The sequence below is a fragment of the Accipiter gentilis genome, chromosome 29 (genome assembly GCF_929443795.1).
Source record: "Accipiter gentilis chromosome 29, bAccGen1.1, whole genome shotgun sequence".
In the NCBI taxonomy this organism is placed as follows: Eukaryota; Metazoa; Chordata; class Aves; order Accipitriformes; family Accipitridae; genus Astur; species Astur gentilis.
The window spans coordinates 6462815-6481372 of record NC_064908.1 but is presented as its reverse complement, the minus strand read 5'-3'; the positions used below and the strand labels follow the sequence as shown (position 1 = coordinate 6481372).

The 18558-nt window shown below is 45.0% G+C and overlaps 2 protein-coding genes across 2 annotated transcripts in view; one reads left to right on the top strand and one right to left on the bottom strand.

The window, feature by feature from the left end:
- LOC126052234 (potassium voltage-gated channel subfamily A member 2) overlaps positions 1–18558 on the bottom strand; it is a 358553-nt gene that overhangs the window by 7380 nt on the left and 332615 nt on the right. The gene's annotated exons all lie outside the window — the stretch shown is intronic.
- GNAI3 (G protein subunit alpha i3) overlaps positions 1–18558 on the top strand; it is a 32017-nt gene that overhangs the window by 3612 nt on the left and 9847 nt on the right. Inside the window, exons 2-4 of the mRNA XM_049832660.1 lie at positions 13373–13415; positions 13524–13665; positions 15808–15965. Of these exons, the coding sequence (XP_049688617.1) occupies positions 13373–13415; positions 13524–13665; positions 15808–15965 (343 nt within the window). The remainder of the gene's footprint in view (positions 1–13372; positions 13416–13523; positions 13666–15807; positions 15966–18558) is intronic.

Genomic DNA, 18558 nt, shown 5'->3' with positions numbered 1-18558 from the left:
CTCACATAGCTTGATAACTGTGGGATTGTTGGGGTAAAGGTAATCCTGGAGCTGTTTGTGTGGCAGCTTCTCTGTGGCGATTTCAAGTCACTTCATAACGTTTCCCTTTCACAACTCTGCATGTTGAGCAACTCCTAAGCTTTTGTTTTTTTATAAACCAAAAGTAAACCTGAGCATTAAATACTGACTGACCCAAGGTCATGCCAACCCCTGTCTATGTGATGTAATTGTTGCTTTGTGTGCAAATGGCATCAACAGCTCTTCTTGAACTGGCGCTGGGTATGGTTTGAATGACTGCACGCACCAGTTCGCAGCAGCAGGTAAATACTTTCTGCAAGAAAAGCCAGTGCTCCTGGGAGGCTGGGAACAGCTTGGGAGTCCTTGCTCAAATCCCCCTGCTAAACGCTGCCTCTTTTCTCTTAATTTGCCTCCAGGAAAATGCTATTCTGCAGGCACAGACACGAAATTTTGCTGACATGAGAAACCTGTGGGATTTTTCCAGTCAGGATGAGCAGCCAAAATGGAAGAGGGTGCAGGAACCCTTCCTGGTTAGTTTAGGTGCTAGCCTGTATCCTTAGGTCCTCTCTCCAGCGCCTTTCAGAAGGTCTGGCATGTTGTGCTGGCTTGTGTCTTGGGGAGGGGTTTGTGTGACATTGAGTGACAAAGCTTGTTGCTGGATGCACAAAGTTGTCCTGTTGCCAAATCCAGCCCAGTTTTGCTCCTCTGCCTGGACTGGCCTGTGCACCTGGCATTTCTGTGGCTCTGGCTGTGCAGGTGCAGCCAGTGTTGGACTACTTGTGCCTAAAACACACCGTTATTCAGCCTGTTAACAATTTTATTGGGTTTAGATACTCTGTGTAATTATGTTGAAGCGGTCCTGCTAGTTCATGCAAAAATAATTAAAAGCATAAGTTTGTTCTAAAATAGCCTTCATCTACATAACTAACCAAGCAAACTGCGAGGTCTACTGCTCCTGGAGGCCTCAGCTTTTTTTTGAGACTGATTTTTCAAACCTTTTTTCCCCCAAATTCACCAAAGCTTCCTCAGCACTAGTACTTAACAAGATTTGGTCATGTTTTGGTAAAACATAGAAAAGAGCCTTCTAGGGATGCAAATCAGGGGAGAGCTGTTGCTGCTATTTATAATATCATTAAGCAGAAGTAGCTTTTCTAGTAGCACAGCACCTTTGTTGTGGGTCCCTATTTCAGAGCCACTGTCAGGCTGTCGGACCTGGCTGTTCCTTGGCTCTGGAGTTGCTTAATGCCCTTTGAAGGGTGACATGAAGCTCTGAGGTTGGACACAGATATCCAGCTTGGAGCTGACGTGGGGACACTGCTTGGGGGACCTGGAGGGAGCTGTTGTCCTTTCTGATCTTTGAGCTGTCTGGAGCTTTCTTCCCACCAGCTCTCTGAGGTACATGGTGTGTATCTTGTGACTCGTGGCCATGTGAAGATTTTTCTCACACATCCAGCAGTTCGGCTCAGCACCAAGTTGCGTTTTCATAAGACAAAAATTAAATACCTCAATCCAATTAGTTTGAAGAGGCAACCGGTGGGAGTTTTGATGAGATCACTTCAGTGCCTGACTCCCAGCTTGGGTTGTGAAAGGTGCTCTTCATGTCTGAGACATCCCGATCTTTGTGTAGAAGTGTCACAGCCATCTGGTGACCCCTTTGAGCGGAGAATGTTTGAAGCAATTTGATAATAGGTCAGATCTCTCCAAAGACACAGCACTTCTTGTCTGTGTTTTGAACTTGGAGGACCCAATGCACTTGTCCTCTACTGAGATGGAGGTAGTATCTGTCTTGGTGGTAGTATTTCCCTGTCTTCATATGTCAGAGCTACATCTTACAGCTGTGTTTTCCCATCCGCCTGGGTGAGGACCAAGCACAGGATCTCTGTGTACCTTCTGCTTTGTCTTCTGCCCTTTGCCCACCAAAAACAGACGCAGGGCAGGCAAAATGTTTCTTATCTACAAAACAATAATTCTTCAGGGTGACTTAACCTCACTAGTTTTTTGAGTCAGCTGTGATTTAATCAGGGCAACTGCAGCTTGGAAAAGAGACCATCTTGCCATGCTGGATGCTGCCGTGTAGGTGCAAACTTCTGTTTTCTGCATGATGTCACATCCAATGCCATTAGCCAGCTGTGGGACGGGATGACTTCTGTCTGGCTGATGACTTCTGCCTGGGTTTGTGTGTACATCACATGCTTGTGTAAAGACAGACAGACAAGCATGTTTGGGCCCAGCACTGGGAGCCGAGGACAGACAATTTATAACACACATCTCATACACATGGAGTGACTGGCTGGGGAATTGGGATTTCATCCTATCCTCCAAGAGCCCTCTGGACATGGTTCAAGTTTCATTAAATTCTGAGGCAGAGCATTGAAATAACTTTTCTTGGAAGAGGAGAGTGTGCTGTGAAGAATTTTTTAATTAGAACATGGCTTTTTAAAGTAACTACAGCTGTAGAGGCACGATGCTCCCCACTTCAGATACAGAAGACACTTGCTCCTCATGTAAGTGGGATCAAATAGTGTCTCTTAATGACTTAAACAGGGTTTGCATCTGAGATGACCGGCAGATGCTGATTATTTTTCTAGTGTGTTCTTCGTAAACCGGGTGGCAAGACGCGGGTGATACCCTGCCTCTGTGCCGTCACCTTTTGTTCCCCCACGGGTACCAGCAATGGCGGTGATCCCATGCCTGTCTCTTATTTCATGTTTTCTCAGTTGGTGTTTGGTAACTTCTCTGCCTCGTTTAACCTTCCCTCGTTACCAGGGTGGCACTGGCTGGGTTATCTTTAAAAACAAACAACGAGCAGGATCTGAATTCTGGGGTGAGTGGAGGTGCCGGTTGAGCTCAGCCTCCTGTAGTTTTGTGTTTTGGGGTCTTTGCGGTGAACTCCCTCATGTTTGAGGAATGAGCTTTTCCCTCAGCGGGGGATCTAACAGTCTGTTCCCCACCCGGCTGCTTATTTTGATAAGTGTTTTTAACAACTCAAGACTCTTGTCCCTGCATCAAATTCAGTGGATGTTTGACTTCTTAAAAACAGGCACATCACAAGAAGAAACTCAATACTCGGGAGACGAGGCTAATGAAAATCTTTTCCAAATCCCTCTCTTCCCACAATTCCCTCCCCTTCCAAGTCATCTGTTGCTTTTTGATATAATTCCCATTTTATAGGCTTTTCTCTGTTTTATTCCACCCATGCTAGTATCCAAGCAGACCAGGCAGTGCCTTTTTTTATCCTGTATCTCTGTAAGAGCATCCACTTGTGTGAATCCTGCCCAAGAAGGATTGGTATTACAGTGTTATTCCATGGCATTTGGAGGATGAAAAAGCTGCTGTGGAGTGCATCTTCAGGACAACTCTCACAACAGGTTAGGGAAGATGTTTGCTGCATTTGTGACATGCTGCAGCACTTCACTGGAAGCTGCTCCTCATGCTTAAACTTAGATCTGGTGTAAAGAGCATAAAAACATGGTCTGAACATAAGGAGCTGTTGGTGAGAAAGGGGTGCCCGGGAGGCCCAGCCAGGAGAGATGTTCATTTGATCCTCAGCCAAAAGACACGTTGTGGCAGCGTGTTGCATATCGGTGGGTGTCTTGAGTCCATGCTGCTCAACAGCAGGCACAATTAGTTTAAAGCACTCCCAGGAGTGTTGTTCAAAGAGCTGCAAAAACAACTACAAACCAGAAGTCCTGGGCTGGCTCTTAGCTGCGTAGCTTGAAGTGCAGCAGAGGGGCCTTTTCCTGTAGAGGACAAGGTGTTTGCAGCTGACTTCAGAAAGGATTTGAACTCTCTGGATGGAGAGGAGGGAATTCAGGGCTCCCTGGCTGAGCATTTAGGATACAGGGTGCTGGCAACAGTGCAGGTTGTTATGGCATCCTACCATGAGTGTAGCTGGTGCTGGCTTCACAGGAAAGGTCACAGCTGGTATTTACAATTTTCACCCTTGGGCCAGTTGGCCACTTCGTGGTGGGAATGAAAGGCTTTGTTTCCACCAGGGAGATGTTTTCTCGTTTGAGTTTGTGGCTATCAGCAGTTTCAGTTGTGACAGCCCTTCTTCCCTGTGCGGGTGGTGGCTGTGCTGCAGGGTTGAGGTTAGGTTAATGCAGTTGTTAAGCGTCCCTCTCCTAAATCAAATTTGAATTTTACTTTGATTCTGGCTGTGGATGAAAATAGTTTTTTGCACAAGAAATTATTTTGTATCAAAGTTAAAAAGGGATGTTGCCAAAGTTCAGGATGTTCATGCTGTCACCCAAATAGTATTGCACACTAGCCTTGCAGTTTTTTGAGTGCAGAAGACAATCCCCTGTAAGACCAGTATCCTGTATTCACCACAAGACTTGCTTGTGGAGTCACTGCTTTGACATTTATTGTCAAAATTAGATTTAGAGCAAGACAAGGTGCTTGACGGATGACAATGGAGGAATGTCAACAGTTGCTGTCTGTCCACTTCATGGCTACAAGTCGTTGTAAACCAGTTTTCCTCTTACTTAGCTGTGCCTCTGCAAATTTACATGGTCATTAAGATCTAGTGCAACAGCTATGCAAGGAGGAGAAAAAACCAATCTGCCTGCCTTCCAAGATTAGTCTTTTTTTTTCCTTTTTCCAGTTTCTATCTTTAATTTTATCAGGAAAAAACTTTCCTAACCTCTTTAATTTTGTAATTGCATGATTTTGTGCCTATTTCTGCAACTTCTTAAGCAATTTCTCGGTGACGTCAGTGGTCACTCAGATCTGCGTGTGGGTGATGGTGCATTAGCAGACAGCTAGTTCCACCAGGCCAGTGTTTCCTGGTGGTCGGCAGGACTGGTGCAGAATTCCTGGGGATATCTCAATCTTCTGAATGGTCAGAGGATTTTTTTAACTGCACTCCAGTGTGAAGTGGAGCCGGTGCTTTGAACCTAGTATTTCCCAGCCCCTTGCTGCCATTAGGCTGGGATGTAGTGCGATGTCTGCTTTAAATGCTGCAAATTAAATCAGTTGCTGGTCTTCCCCATGCTGGCACTGACTCCTTGGCATGCTCTCTTGGGTTGATAGATGCGCTTTGGCCTTGGCGCTGCCCTGTGTGGCAGCAGTTGCCATGCCAGGTGCTTGAAGGCTTTCTGTTGTAAGGCACCTGTTAAAAATCTTTGCAGAAGCTTTAAAGCAATCGTTACGTGTTCAAAGCCATTATGTAAAACAAGGCGAATGCCCCGACAGTTTCAAGGCAAATCCAAAAAAAGCTTATAAAACATAATGCTTGGGTACTCGGGGGTTAATGTTCATCACTGAGGCATTTACAGTTTTATGGTTTCAAGTCTTAATTTTTCTGGCTTATGTAAACAACATTTTAAGGCATATTGAATGGCTGAATGATGTATGTAGGACTAGTTCTTTCCCTGATTTCTTCATATGGGGATGTTATTAGATTCATATGGAAAATAAATGCAATTGCATGCAGCATGAAGTGCCTGTGATCCGTTGTGAGCATATGAAGTGGAAACGTGCAGCTCCTCGGCGTGTACCACAGTGGGGCGGTTCGCAGGCTGGGCTGGCCAGAGCCACCCTGTCACAGCTCTTGCATTGCTCGCCTCCGTGTTGGGAAATCTTCTGGGGCTGCTGCTGTTCCTGAGCATCTTCCAGGTGCCTTCTGGGTGGGGGGGGGAAAGTGTATCAGCTGCAGCCCAGGTAAGCCAGTAGGCAAAGCAGTATACTGCATTTCATTTGAAAGCCTGTTGAGGTGATCCTAGGACTTGTGTTACTTATGTTTTCAAAATGGCAAGCTCGCCCTTGCTTAGAAATACATATACAAGAAGGTGGGGATGTCGGGATTTGAATTCACATGATGAGGTTGGAAACCACGAGGGAAGCGGCAAAGAGAAAGAGGACTTGGTAGTTCAGCCTTCCAGAAATGCAGCTGCACAGGGACAAGGGCTGTGGGAGGATGTGCAGGGTGTCTAAGAGCCTTTCCAGGTGAAATACAAACCAGGAGGGCAGCATTGTGGAAAACTACATTAGAAGCATGTTTGTGTATATGGGGAGGTATTCGTGTTCATTTGCTAGGGTGGGATGTTGGATAAATGTTGACAAAAGGAAACATCTGCTTTATCAGGGAGATATCCATGGGGGTTTATGATGATTTGAATAGCTCCTGCTCCATGTTTGCAATGAATCCCCTGATATTTTAGGGTCTGAACTCCTGATAGCTTTGTCATACTGTTGCTTTGGCTCCTTTTTAGTCTGTCAGAGGGGAGATTGTTCAGTTTGGGGTTTTGCAGGTGGGCTGTAACCATAGCCAGGCGATTCAGTGTCACTTTATAGCCACACCTTAGCACGAAAGGGTCAGCCCTGCAGCTTCAAGCTCTTCAAGTGAAACGTCTGGGGTTATTCCCAAGCTCTTTTAAGAGGAGATATTGGAAACACTAAGAAATTCCCGTGGATTTCAGAGTTCAGCAAGGGTTGCAGCATCATCCTGCCTCAGGAATGGTCTGGCAAAGTTTCTGCCAAACCTCTGCTGAGATTTTAAAGCCGATACGGGCTGTTGCTGTAGTTACAAGCTGTGCATGCTCTCCTCTAGAGGCTAGAAATCAGAACATGTCAGTCCGCTAATTTTTATGTTCCTTGCTTGTGCGTTAATGGATATTCCAGGTGCATCTCTTCTCTGTCTCTAGTAAGAATTTGTTTCAGAAGTGACATGGTTTCTCTTCAGAAACTTTCAAATGCTGCAGGGCTTTTCCCCTTAATTCTGGGGTGGTGTGTGTGTGGAATTCCTCACCCGAAGTACAGCTTAATGCAGTTTTGATAAGGCTTTAGAAAAAAAAGCACTTAAAATAAGATTGTTAGTACCTTCTGAAGCAGTGAACTGGAAGCTCATGTCTGGAAGACGTAGGTAGTCTTTGACCTACCTTCCTTGTTTCCCAAGCAGGATGAATTAAGAAGTAATTGGTTTAAAAGCAAACATTTTATCCAGCATGTAGTTGCGTAGACCTGTAATTCCCAGTCTAAGCTGTGTTTTGGTAGCTTACTTGTTGCTCTCTTCCCTGTAATCTCCAGCGCGTGGACATGCCGAGTTGCTTGGCTTCCCCTCTCCTGCTACAGGAAAGCCTCTGGCTTCCTCAGGGGAAGTGGTTGGGTGATAATTTCCCCCCTTTGTATGCATTGCTCTCCCAGGGCCAGTACTAATATGGCTTGAAAGCTGCTCAGGTTCCCTCCCCTGTCCCTTCCCCCTCCAGAGGGAAAAGGGATCTGCCTGTAGGTCTTCATACAAGGCTTGCCACCCTTTGAGCAGAAGGGAGCTCAGCGCTGTCTGATGGTGCCAAGCTCTCCCATAAGCACTTGGGGTGTTACTTGGATGGTTTGGGGTGAGCTCTGGGGGTTTGCAGGAGCTGCGGTGCCTCCTGGCTTGGGCTGGTTTCTGGAGCGTAGGGTTGCTAGCTGAAGGATGTGTTGAAGAACAAGGACTTCACTGAATTTTTGGAGAGTGTGTATCGATCGAGTGGGGCAAGCCACCACAATAAAAAAGCAGCAAATGCGTTGTGACAGATTAGCTGCTCTTCATGTCTAGCGTGTGCAAGCAGAGCTGTGGGATAAATAGGTTCCTTGCTGCTAATTTGGGAAAAGAGAAGTTAAGACTTCTGAAACAATTTTTCCATGGAGTTAAAACATCCCTGCTTCGGTCAGTCTAGGTTTCTTGTGATGAAATGTGATCCCTATGTAGCTGTGCTAATCGGAGCAAAAAGGAAAGGTTGCTTTTCCTTTTACAGTGAGAAATGTCCGAGTAATGCTCCGACTTTCATATTTTTTGAACCCAGTAAGGTATGGTGTCATATTTCATGATTTTTTTAACTCTTTTCTAGCTCCCCATCTGGTCCCTGCCTGTGATCCCAGAGGCTAGGTGCTTTGCCTGTGGAGTCCGTAAGAATTTCAGTGTAACTCTATACTTGCACTCATCATCTTAATTTCTAATGCGAAGCATCAGTTTTCTGTAGGTTGGAGGAGTGTTTCAGTAGCATTTAAATTCCTACTCTCTTTTTTTTTACCCTACTAAAGGTACGTGACTGAAGGCTTAAGCCACACTGTAAGTGTAAACACCATGCATCAGGGTAAATGAAGCTGCATGATAGCAGGGAACAAAGGGTGCAGATTAAAAGCTGTTTACCAAGTAGGTCCAATATGGATCTCTTTATGCAAACCCTTTAGAGCCACTCCAGTGAGTTAGAAAAAGGAGAATAGCAGCTTGTGCAGTGTGTACATCTGCAAATGTTTTAGAGAAGTTTCAAGCCTCAAAGAACAGTGAGACCTGGAGATGTTGAAGCTAGGGCTGGAAAGTAAGAGTAAAATGCAAATGATTGTGGACCTTGTCTGGGGTGGGAGGTAAGATAAGAGTAAAAGCATAGATATAAAGTGAGAGGGGCCCCTGAAAAAGCTTAATTCTGTGTGGGAGGATGTAGTACAGATATCTCAGAATAGACCAGGGCAGTATTAATGCTTTTTTTCTGAGCAATTGAGATGAGACCGTGCCTGATGTTGGCCATCTCATCGGCAAACACCTGCCACCCCAGCAGGAGCTCCCAGCAAATGATTATGGAGCTGGAGGGCAGACGTTTTTAAATGACTGTTTAACGAGGTACCTTGTCTGGATGGCTCTTGCAGAAGTAGAGAGTGAGTCTGTGAGAGGACCTGGAACATCAAGAAAAACTCCTTTAGGAATAACGTCCCAGAGGAGGTGACTTATGCTTGGCCATGCCCTTGTAGCTGTGACCACCATTCGTGTGTGCTGTAGGAGCCAGTTCTGGGTTGTATGTTGGTAAGAAGAGAGGTTTAGAGGATGTGGGTCACTATTTCCTACCTCTGCTAAGTAACCAGCATCCTTTCCACTGAGAGTGTGGATTGCTGCTCTTTTAAACTCCACTGAAGTGTGTGGGGGTTGGAAATGAGAAGGGAAGGAGTTAAACGAATATGGTTTGAATTAGTGTTGTATAACCAACTTGGCTATGTTGTCATGGCATAATTGTATCTGATACTGTTTTGTCAGTCAAATGACAGGTAGTATAAGTTCAGCATTGCCTGCTGCAGCAGCAGATTATTTTAAGATAATCTAAGGAGGAAATGACAGCAAATATGACGACGAGAAATAAAAGCCAGAGAGGCTATGTTCAAAAAGTCTCTTCTAAGTTCCTGCTGTTGGGACTCTGGGCTGTACACCACTGTTTTGGGACACCGAAGCTTTCAAATTGCAGCATCTTAATATGGGGAATGTGGAGGATGGCTGTGGAAAATAAAAATGAGGTTTTGTGTTCCTCCCAGGGTGGAAGTGCTGAGTCTATAGAGCGTTAACACTTTCACATCTGACCACAAATGCTGCTGTGCTGAGCGCTGGAGGAGCTGTAGCAGGAGAACACAGATATTCCCAAGCCCTTCTTGATGCCGTCTCTGTTAAAATCTGTGCCAGCCGGAGGAGAGGTGCAGACATCTTGGCAGCTGGGAGAGGAGGCGATAACAAAAGAAAAACTGCCTGCTAAAGGAAAGGATGTTTCCTGCAAGCTGCTGGTTTCAAATGGAGTCTTGCCATAGCTGGCTGCGGGCTGCAGTGGGGAGCCCTGCTGGCATGGTGTGCTTCAGGCCCAGGATTTGCTTGGGTGGAAGGTGTTAACTCCAACATCTGAGCAGATTTTAGGGCATTCTGCTTAAAACGTGCTTAATTTTTCATCCCTGTTAATGGTTCTTGAATGGCTTTGACGGTGGAATCTAGTTTATATTGCCTGCTCTACTTGAGGCCGAACCAGCAATAGCTTTTCTTTAAGGCTTGAGGGAAGAAAAACAAAATACTCAATTGCCTTATGCCTAGGAATAATTTAAAAGTTGAAATTCTTTGGTTTGCAGACATTTAACTTGGCGGTCCGGAAGTATTTGGTCATGAGAGGCTCTAATCTGGTAACCCTTCAACCTAAACTAAAGGCTAATTGGTTTAAATTGTACTACATGCCCTACCTTGGAAACAGTTTTCTTACTGTGTGGTGCAGCTGTTAGTGTTACGGTCCTTTGAGGGAGATGTCGAGACAGATAAACTCAAGGCGGTATTTGAGCAATTGGCATTTAAAGGTGTCAGTGCTCTTAGGTGTATATCCTTGCCATGGCACCCTCAGGAGCTGTGCGCTGGGTACTTGTTTGTTGAACACCAATGTGTTTCTCTTGTTGCCTCTCTATTCTCTTGTGCAAAATGGATCCAAAGAAATAGAAATCCTTGTCCAGCCACCCCACGATGGAGGTACAACCCGGTGACACCTGCAAATGGGTATAATGAGTCAAGGCACCATTTGACTTGAATTTCCTCCTATTTGGCAGCCTGAGAACTTGCCACGAAAATGCTTGTCCTACTGTGACAGCTCTTACTCTGTGAAGAGGCTGATTTGCATCTGCTCTGTTTAGCCACCAAGACCTTTAAAAAATATTTGGCTGCTTGTTTGGTTTGAAGCTGTCTAAGTGCAAATAGGAAATGCACATTCAGCTTGAAAATGACCTTGTCTCATGTTGGGGAAACTTTTTGTTGTAATTTAATACAGCAATGGATCCTCAGGAATCTTCGCCAACATCTGGGAACTGACTGGGATGAACTTGGGAGTGGAAATACAAGCGCACGGCTGTAAAGGCTGAGTTGTTTTCATTCAGTCCCGATTGCCAATGACAGACAGGTCTTGGGCTCAGGTTGGCACGACTTGTTCACCACTGGTGAATGAGCTGCTTGTATCTGCTGTTGTGTAACTGATCAGAAAGCAGCAGTTGTGTTTGTTCCTTCCCAGTCACCGCTGTCACCTGCACCTTAATGCTCCTGCCAGTGCTTTTACTTCCCTTATCAGCCAAAAGGGTTTTACTAGTGATATTGGGGGGAAAAAAATGAAGGAATGTGAAATAAGCAGGCTAAAAGGGGTACAAAATTCCAAGCAAGGGAATAATTTCTACCTATCACAAACATAAAGCCTACAAAGCAACCTCTTATCTTCAGGGGTTTGATTTCTTGGTCCTTCTGCCGATATAATACGAACTCGTGAGACTGAAGTGAATTCTACTTTTTTAAAAAGTGCTGCTGCTTTCGCAGCCTGCTCATGGTGCTGTTCCTAGGAGCTGGCCTTCCTGAGGCTTGTAGGATGCGAGAGTGAAACTGGAATGCAGTGGTGTTCTCTGGGTGTTGCGAGAGGCTTGGGAAGCTCTTTCCTGGAAGCCGTGCTTCCCAAAGGTATCACCAGAAAGCTTTTCTGCTTTTCTTCTGGAGAAATATGCCACAGTCCAGTTTTCACAGCCTGGCATTCCTGATAGCTGGTCTCTTTTTTTTTTTCCTCTTTTTTTCTGTTGGTCTGATAATCTAAACATGATTTTTCTCTTCCAACAAAGCTCACCTTGCTTTAGCAGTGCCATTCTGGGTTAGCACACTGCTGCGTTGTGTAGACTGAGACATCTGGTGCCTTGATGCTAGAAGGGAATGAGAGTTTGGGTCTTTTAGTCCATTCAGGATCTCTTGAGTCATATATCCAAATCCAGGCAGGCTCAACTTCATTCCTTTGCCTTCAGCAAACCCAGTTCTGCAGCTCAGATTGAGCCTTTCAGGCTGAGGAGCCTGGAAGCCAGCGGCTGGTCTGGCTCGTTTGCAGTGAACTCCTGCTGTTGCGGTCACACGAGGTAGAGTAATTCAGGACCTTTGCTTCTGCTGACATGCAGTAACGCCGTGCATGCCTTTCACATGCTTCATGGCTGGGACAGGCATGCGTGCAGGCAGTGCAGCTCCACTGCTGCTGACTGCAGAGCTCAGTAAACTGTGATAACGTGATGGTTTTGAATCCTGAAATAGGTGTCTGCTGCACTGAGCTGTGCAAGCGTGTCAGCAGCTGCACGGATGTGCAAAGGTAGTTTCTGCCTTGTGCCTGTGGGAGGGGACGTGGTTTGTGAGTGCTCTGTGGTTCAAGAGAAAAAGCCGTGAAAATCAGATTAACTAGCTGCTGTTTTGCAGACAGACAGGGATAACTCAGAGCCCTCAGGTCTGCAGAGGTTTGGCAAGCCAGGTTTCTCTGCCTTTCTTTGAAGGAAGGCTGTTTGCAGTGCAGGCATGTCCAAGTGCCACAGCCTGCAGGTCTGATATTTCAACTGGAAATCATCCTGTGGCAAAGGCTCATTTCCGAGCTAAACCCGTGGGTCTCTATCCTCAGTTTCCCAGAATAATAATCCTTGTATTGTGGGAAATGATAGAGAATAGAGCTTGTTAATCAATTACAATTTGCCTTGCGTGTTCTGTGGGTGGAAGCATATGGGTGTGCCACAGTGAAGATCCCCGAGTTGTCTAGTGGCTGTGGGAACCAGTGTTGGCAGCTAGAGGGTAAGAGCAGGAACCCAGTCCCCGATCTTCCTGCTGGTGATTCACAGACATCTTAGTTGCCACTTCAAGTCTAGACAGGTATCTTCTTTGAATTTTGCCAGAGCTGTTTTAAGACATATCTAGCTCAGGAGTGGTATCGGTGTGCTTACCACTATGCAGTAATAATGGATCACGGGAGTGCACCTAGTCTTTCCACTGTGGATAAAATGCATTAGTTTGAATGATGATGAGCAACATTTGGCTGACTTTGTGCTAAGTGGACAAGGGAACCTGCAAGATCCGTTTTGCTGTTCCTGCTCTGACATAGTAACACATTTCTGGGCTTTAATGTCTTAAGCTGCTTCACCTAGATCTGCAAGAGCAATTTGTGCATGCTTTTGAGCTCTATTCTGGCTCTGCTTCCCTTGCACTGTGTATCACACACAATTGCTTCTGAATTAGATGTTCCTTGTAAAAATGCTCTGGGATCTGTGATTGCATCCACCTGGTTATTTAAGGCTAATGCTTTTATCTTGCACAGCTCAGTAATGGTGGGTAGTAGCTGATGACATTGATGCACTTAACTATAGGGCTACCTTGGACTGTAGTTATTGAGCTGAAAGAGAGGGATGGTAGGAAGAAATCCTTGTCCCAGTTTTTCAGACCTAGCCTCAGTGATTAAGAAGTGTACTCCAGAAATTCAGAAATTCTAGGTTTTGGTGGTTGTTTGGTTTGTGAGGGGTTTTTGGGTTTGTTTGTTTGTTTGTCTGGGTTTTTTTTTGAGGAGACAAATGCATAATGGCTGTCAGCATCTGTAAGTAAAATGCAGGAAGGACGTACCTGTGGATGTGCTCATCAGTGATCCCTCCGAAAGGACTGGGACGGCTGCTGTGGAGCTCTGTTACCAGCAGCAATGCACAAGAAGCATCTTACTCCAAACCCCATCAACTTCTGTGTGGGAACTGGGAGGAGTACATTCTGCTTTTCCTTTTAATTTCATGTGGTTGCTAATTGGAATTTTTTTGTGCTTTTCAGGTGCTGGAGAGTCTGGGAAAAGCACCATTGTGAAGCAGATGAAGTAAGTGAGAGTGCAGGCATGTAAACTGCATTTTTGTATGAGATGAAATAAGAAATCTGTGGTGCCCTTCTGGTTTGGCTTGGGAATGATGGCTTGGTTTTCTTCCAGGATTATTCATGAGGATGGCTACTCGGAGGAAGAATGCAAGCAATATAAAGTGGTTGTCTACAGCAATACTATCCAGTCCATCATTGCAATCATAAGAGCCATGGGAAGGCTAAAGATAGATTTTGGGGAAGTTGCCAGAGCAGTAAGTATTTCACTTATTTCCCTTAGTCTGAGTTTGTACTGTGAATTGTGTTAATCCTGGAAATTCAGTCCGTGACACTTGCAGTGGAAATATGTTTGTTAGAAGATACAATAGCAAAAGACCTTTCATAATCTGTAATTTATTGCCAGTACAAAGCATCAAGTATTTTACTGAGGTTATGGGTAAGAACCTTTAGTAGTCTGAATGCTCAAAAAAAAAAAAAAAAATCCCAAACCTTTGCTAAACTATTTGATTTTTGTTTGTTTGGTTTTTTTAACAAAATTCTCAGCTTTGATTTAAATTGCTTGACATCAATCTTCAGTAGTGTTTCACAGCATTGTGCCAGTTAATCTTTAAGCTGAGCCAAATAAATTTTAATCACTTACACTACTTGTACTTGTCCTCTTAGTTTTTTGGGGGTTGAGGCCCTGCTTTTCCCCACCTGTCCAGTTCTGCGGATTCCTTGGGTTGTTACTAGCATTCACCTCCAACACTTCAAGATGGTAGAAACTGAATTCAGGAGGTCTTGACTCCTACAGTGGTGGGGAAAGCACAGACAGAATGGGAAGTCAGGAACTCCTGAAAACATGTAGGAGAAAGAAAGGAATTGTGTATATTGGCATAGGGCAGTGGCTGCACAGCCTGTGAGTCTTGCTATCTGGCACTAATTCCTCATGCTTACAGTTAATATACGGTAAGTGAAGTAACCTACCGTTTCTTTGTGATGCAGCCACAGATATTTTGAACTGACGATACAAACATCCGGACTGAAGGGCATATCTTCACTTGCACGTTAACCTAGGCTGTTGTTCGGCTGCTGCTCCAAATCCTTCCTGGCATTCACCTTTCCTCTGTGCTTGTTGAAGCCGAGTGGTGATCTCAGCCTAGCTAATGTAGCTGGAAGGAGGGAGATGTTAAAATCCAAGTTCCTTTCTCAGTTGACCTGCCCAGGCTTAGCTGGCTTTGCAAAAGCAGAACAAAAGCTTCATGCCAAGAATTTTCTTATGTCCCAATCCACCCTGTAGGGCAAAAAACTTGCCACAGTTTCCTAGGAAAAGACCAAGGGTAACCAAATCTATTGTCTCACAGCAAACCACAGCAGTGACATGTCAGCATAGTGCCATGCCCATAAGTGCTGTACCTGCAAAGATTCATAACTGAGGTCCACCTCTGTGTTGTGGCAGTTCAGACCTTGATTAAGTTAATTTTGGTGCCCATTGCTTGTGCTAGGGAGGTACCCTTTGGAGTAGCATGCCGACTTGACTCTTGCCGGAGCTTAGGTATGTTCTGGGCAGTACAGGTTAGGGCTCAAGTGAGAGGAGCTGATGTTAGGAGGAGACAGTCTGAAGTTGAGAACTTGCTGGGGTAGCGAAAGGTCTCTTACATCTCCCAAAAGGATTCTGGCAGGTCTGATCACTGTAGAAATAAACATCAGTGTGGGATGTAGGTCAGCCTGTTTTTCACTCTCAAAATCTGCTTGTTAACTTGTAGAAGAGTGAGGTCCTGCTCTAAGACTTCTAAGAAGACTTTTTCATGCTCTAGGGTAGACACTCAAATCCTGATCAGTCCATCCCATCTCCTGATGAAATGTTTTATTAAGAAATTGGTCTCCCTTACTTCTGACAGCTATTGCAGCAAATGGCAAGCCCTCAAAGCCTTAAACCTATAATCATCCAAAGCTTGCTTTTGATACTGAATTTTTCCTTGTCACCATACTGTACAACACTATTATAGAGGTTTATTAGTCTATGGTAGCACATTGGCATTGCTACCGTTTCTCTGAAATGTTACACCAGGGTGCTGAAATTTCATGTTTCTGTTGTGAATGCTGCCTGTTACTTTGGAGCAGTGATCTCTGCAGCGATGGCACAAACGGAAGCATTGTGTGCCACCTGTGATCAGTGCATCTTGCCCTATGGGCTGGAGCTTCTTGCCCAGAATTTGCCTTTCTGACTGCAGGAGAAAAATAACTCAATGATTTGGGGCGTAGACTGGACAGACAGCCTGAGAGAGTGGACCATGATTCCTTAGACCCATTGCCGCAGCCCCTGGGATCGTTACTGATGTTAAACTTCACTGTCATTTGTAAAGGTATAAACAGGTGTACATCCTAACTTGTTTTGATTTCCCCTCTTCCTGCAGGACGATGCCCGTCAGTTGTTTGTATTAGCTGGAAGCGCAGAGGAAGGCGTGATGACCGCTGAGCTAGCTGGCGTGATTAAGCGGTTATGGAGAGATGCTGGAGTTCAGGCCTGCTTCAGCAGATCGAGAGAATATCAGCTTAATGACTCTGCATCATAGTAAGAAACTGTTACCAGCTTCTGGGCTCCTCCCCGCTAACCAAATAGTGTTCAAAACGGGCTGGTGTCACTGAAAGCAGGGTGGTACTTGGGTCGTGAGGGTCCCATTCTGAGGGAGTGGACAGAAACCCTAGTTTACCCAGTTTAAAACTGGTTTACATGGGACTGGGCTCACAAGGTGACTTGGTGCTTTAGCTCATCAAAGTCAGTTTTACTGTTTGTCTTCCCTGTATGTAGTATTGGGAAAAAATGACATTCCTTGGTTTGTGCCTAAGTGAATTTGCTAATCTGTTTTTAGTGGAGGAATAACTTAGCAGCTTGCATTAAGATGGATTGTTACGGCAGCTGATCAGCTATGTCACCTTGATTATCCCTGCAGAAAGGAGTAACACCTCCTGCAACTGAGCTCCTGATTAAACTACCAAATTTGTAATGAGCAGCAATTTCCAATAGTGGGATCTCCTGATACTGGCAGATCAATATTCACATGGTTGTTCTTCTTAACAGCTCTCACTAAGCTTCTGTTTCTGTGCCTGACACCACACAGGCAGCGCTGCAGGCTAGCTATAAACCTTCTTATTGTTCTGTTTCTAAAATGCACACAATTGCTTAACAATTGGAAAGTTATGACTAGATGAATAGGCTGCTGCTGGCTGGTTAATGAGAATTTTGACTAAATGCCTCATCTATTTCCAAGAGGCAGGTTAGTGCAGGGAGGGGAAACTATTTCTTCTAATGAGCAAAACAGTTGATGCTTTTTTCTTTTTCTCTTTTTTTTTTTTTTTTTTAAGTCATGTGCTTGGTTTCTCTAGGACAAATATTTGAAACTCTGAAAGGATGATTTTGGGGTTAAGTGTGCCTGCTGATGTCCAGCTGAAAACTTGTCTCAATTTAGCCAAGTTTTAAGCCTTTGAAAAATTAGTTTGGAAGTGCTTTATAAAGAAGCTCTAGATGTGTCACAGCTCAGTTGCCTGCAGGCTCTTTCTCTGCAGAGCATATTTTAGCTTGAAAATAAGGACAAATTCTTCTAAATTGGTAACACCCTGGCAGGCTATCATGGGTTTAGATCAAGGTAAGTGAGTTGACAAGAGGAGGCTTTCTCAGATTTGTGTGTGCCTTTACAGCATGCAAGGAGGAAAGTTCAGATTCAAAGGGAGAAAAAAGGATAGATGAGGAGGGAGGGGAATGAGGGGATAATTTAATGAAAAGATGTGGAGAAGAGAAGGAAAGCTTACAGACTTCTTGAGCAGAGGATCTAGGGCAGAAAGCGTAAGTGGTTGAGTGAAGCTTAAGGAGAAAGCTAAAGATGGGGAACCTTGCCTTTGTGGTCTTGATGGTGAGCTTTGAAAGAGAAGGAGAATGAAAGCAGGCTGGAAAGAACAGGGTAGAAAGGGGGCAGAAGCAGAGCAGATTGGGGAGAGAGGGTGTTAGCCTGCTTTAGTAGGTGCCCACTTGACCTGACTACCTTCCAGAGACTGGATTCTGAGGGTTTCTCCTGTTCGTGAATACCTGCAACCCACTCATGTCCGGTTTCTGGCACTGGAATGTGTTGGCACAGCTACTGTGATGAATTATTGTCATGGGCTGGTGTCAGATCTGCGTGGCAGAGAGATTTCAGCCTGATGATGACCCACGTGCCATTTTTGTGATAAGTGCATCAGAAAATTTTGCTTCCTGTCCTAAGATCACAGGAAATTGCACTAAAGCAGTATTATTTTGAATCAGGAGCCCAGCAACTCAGCAGTTAAGAAACATTGTGAGTGGGGTTCCTGTAGCGCAGAGCACAATCACACAGTTACAAACCTGTTTTGTCCTGCAGGACCCCTGCCTCACCAGCATACGAAATGAGCTGCCAGATAAGCATTCAGTTAGTATTTTTCCTCTCTGCTCAATACATGGCTCCTGACCTGCCTTATTTTCTGGTGTTACCCTGTTATTTCCCTTGTCCATGCTTAAAGAACGGATGTCTTGCAATCGCTTTTTGTGGTGGTGGTCATGTAGGTACTAGCTTTTGTGTGCAGTTGTCCTGGGGGAATTTCACTTCCCTGTTCCTTTCAGTATCTCCTACAAATGGGACTGAAACTTCAGGGTTAGCAGCCTTTAAATGTGTGCCCCATTTGAGATGACTGGTTTTCCAGCTGAAATTCAGTATTGTGCTGTGTTTCAAGCCCTGTTCTAGCTGACTGGGTGCTATTCCTTGCTTCACATCAGACCTCAGGGCCTCCCAGGGTGGGGGTTGGGAAGAGAGGAACTTATGAACCATTGCTTGTGAAAGTTAGGTGGCATCAAGATCAAGAGTGCTGTGGCAGAGAGCCAAGGTTTGCAGGGCAGCATTGAATTGTTCTGAAAACTTTTCTTCCTGCTGTTTCCTGCCTTGCTGAGCACTTCCCCTTGTGCAGGCAGGGATCCTGCCCGTCAGAGAGCTGCCCTGGCAGGCAGGAGGCCGTGTGGGAGGAGAGGAGACAACCATAATAATGGTGTGTTGTAATCCATACACAACGGGGTGGGGGGAAGTAATCTCCTAAAGATAACCACTTGTGACACTAATCCAAATGATCTGTCCTGGAATCATAGTGTTTTGCATGTTTTCTTC